The 2,542-nt window shown below is 39.7% G+C and overlaps 1 protein-coding gene across 1 annotated transcript; it reads left to right on the forward strand.

Annotated features, from left to right (window-relative positions):
* Positions 1 to 932: 932 nt before the first annotated feature.
* Positions 933 to 2,311, forward strand: LOC108773921 (nuclear transcription factor Y subunit beta). The gene is made up of 2 exons (XM_018539901.1): positions 933 to 1,996; positions 2,278 to 2,311. Exons 1-2 carry the CDS (start codon positions 933 to 935, stop codon positions 2,309 to 2,311), a joined length of 1,098 nt encoding a protein of 365 aa, XP_018395403.1.
* The last annotated feature ends 231 nt before the right edge of the window (positions 2,312 to 2,542 follow it).

Raw genomic sequence — 2,542 nt, forward strand, 5'->3', positions numbered from 1 at the left:
TTTCAAAAACTTTATTATTTATTTAAAATTTCTAGTAAAATATAGACAGCTGCCTGAGAAGAAAAGGAACGAAGTAAAAAGAATTTAGTTTAATACGTATGAAAATAATTATAATAAATATACGTATATCACAGAGGAAAATTAGATTATCTGATCAATCATCGTTATCATTGCAGCATCGTCTAGGAGATCACAAACTTCAATATCCTAAAATTCTAAATTAGCAAATTTAATTGTAACCTTTCCAATTAAAAAAAAAAGAAAATTATGTAACCGAATCAAATCTAGATTTTTTAATATCTCTAAATATATCTCCAATAAATGAAAACTAAATGTAACAAGTAGGAGTTAATTTTTATCTATTGTATCATTAGAAGATTGAAAAAAGATGAAGTCTATCTTCAAAATGCAGTTGTTACGAGGAGAATAACCGGTCAATTTTTCCCCAAATGTAAAGATCAACAACATACCTTATCGAGAAGGTGGAGCTACAAGAGTCGATTTCTCTCTCTTTCTATCGATTCTCTTCTTGTAGGCGGGCGACATACCTACTGTTCCGCGACATTCTCGTTGGACACCATTATGTTGGGTGCCGGATGTAGATTGGCCGTTCGATGCAGCACGGTGAGAGGCGGAGCTAGAGATACAGGCAGTTCCCCACCAAACCGAGTTGCCCCGTTGGATTTACTTCAACTAGTAAACGCTGGAGTTACGTTGTCAGTTCTATATCGATATTGGACAAAACGCGTTCGGTCGGGAACTAGCAATAACATTTATACGTTTCAACTGTGCCGGTTTCATTGTTTGTGTCACCCAGTGTCGTGAATATACATCGTAACAACTCACGTTAATCTGCAATTTTTGTGATTTTAATTATCTGTGTTTAAAGAAACAGACAGTTTGTTTATTGTGCAAGTTAAGTCCAATTCGAAATGCCATCGTGCCGTGAAGACGTCGTCTCTGGAGAACCGAATACCATATCGAACATCATCAATACGATTCATTACAACCAGACGATCCCATACCGCCAACAGCAGCACCAGGTCGCTGATAACTCACAGCAACATCAACCGATAATGCAACAAACACATCAGCAAACGCCGACGCAACAGGTCCAACCACATTCTGCGGTTGCGGCTCCCATTGAGGGGACCCAATACTGGTATGGCTATCCATCGAGAGCCATACCCGCGACACCGGCGTTACATCCTCAGCATCAGCCGAGTTCGATCCCTCAGTTTTTCAACCACGCCGACGTGATGTCCGGATGGCACTACACAACTCAGTACTCGCCGTATATACAGTATCAATCGCAACACCTACATTTTCAAACGCAATCGCAGTCGCAACAGCATCAAACGCAAGAACTGGAACACCATTCGCCGTCTGAGCAACGCATTCAGTCGCACTTGTCGCAGCCGCATCTGCAACAGAACTCGCCGCCTGAGCAACTCTATCAGCACCCGTCTCCACAGCAACATCTTCATAGTTCGCCGCCACAACAAGTCTGTCCACAGCATCCGTCACCGCATCAACACTTACAAAATTCGCCGCCTCAACAACTTTGTCAGCAACTTACCACCTCGTCGCCGCAATTACAACAGAATTCTCCGTCTCAGCAACATAATCAGTCCATCACCACAAATCCATTACCGCAGCAGCGCATTCAGCAACGGTTAGCAAAACACCAGTTGCAAGGAAGTTCACCGCCGCAGTTCTTCCAACAAAATTCACCGCCGCAATATCTTCAACCGCAAATACCATCGAGGGAACAGGAGTACGAAATTTCGTACAGACGGGTGCTGAAATGGGGCATTAGAAATATCGATATGGCATTCCGCAATCAATATCCATCAGCGACCGCGAGAATAAATGGCAATATAGACGGCAACATGAACGGCAGTTTAAATGGCAGTTTGAGCGGCAGTATGAACGGCAGCAATAACAGTAACAATAGCACTTCTCCTACAACGCCGCCTAATTTTCATACTCTATCGTACAACGACTTGTCTTGCACTTCTCGCAACATAACTTCAATGAATTGCAAAATATTTGCTCGGACATTTATAGATACCCTGTATATATACGTCAGCTACCAAATAAATAAAACAATGAGAGAAAGAGAAAGACAGCATATATTTTTATTAATAAAAAATATTCAAACTTCATCATATAAAACGCAAAAAAAGCAGTGGTAAAATTAATTAAGAAAACAACAAATAGATTATTATATAAATTTCATGTTTTTGATATTTATTTTTGAATTACCATAATCAGGAGACGCGGTAGTATCTTCGGTCATGTTCAATAACTAAAAGATACTATAAGTCTCTTATCCCGAACCACTGAAATCCATTTTTCGGGGGTACATAACTACTAAAATATAAAAAATTTTGTATCGCACGTAATATATTCTGAAAGGCAGCATCGCCACGAGTAATTTAAGTTAAAAATATTTAAAATCGGTCAAGAATCGTTCTGGACATATAAGCGTTCGAAAAGTGATGATATTAATGAAAAATGAAGTAACGTCTCTTTCTCT

Source organism: Cyphomyrmex costatus, unplaced genomic scaffold (assembly GCF_001594065.2).
Source record: "Cyphomyrmex costatus isolate MS0001 unplaced genomic scaffold, Ccosl1.0 scaffold229, whole genome shotgun sequence".
Taxonomy (NCBI): Eukaryota; Metazoa; Arthropoda; class Insecta; order Hymenoptera; family Formicidae; genus Cyphomyrmex; species Cyphomyrmex costatus.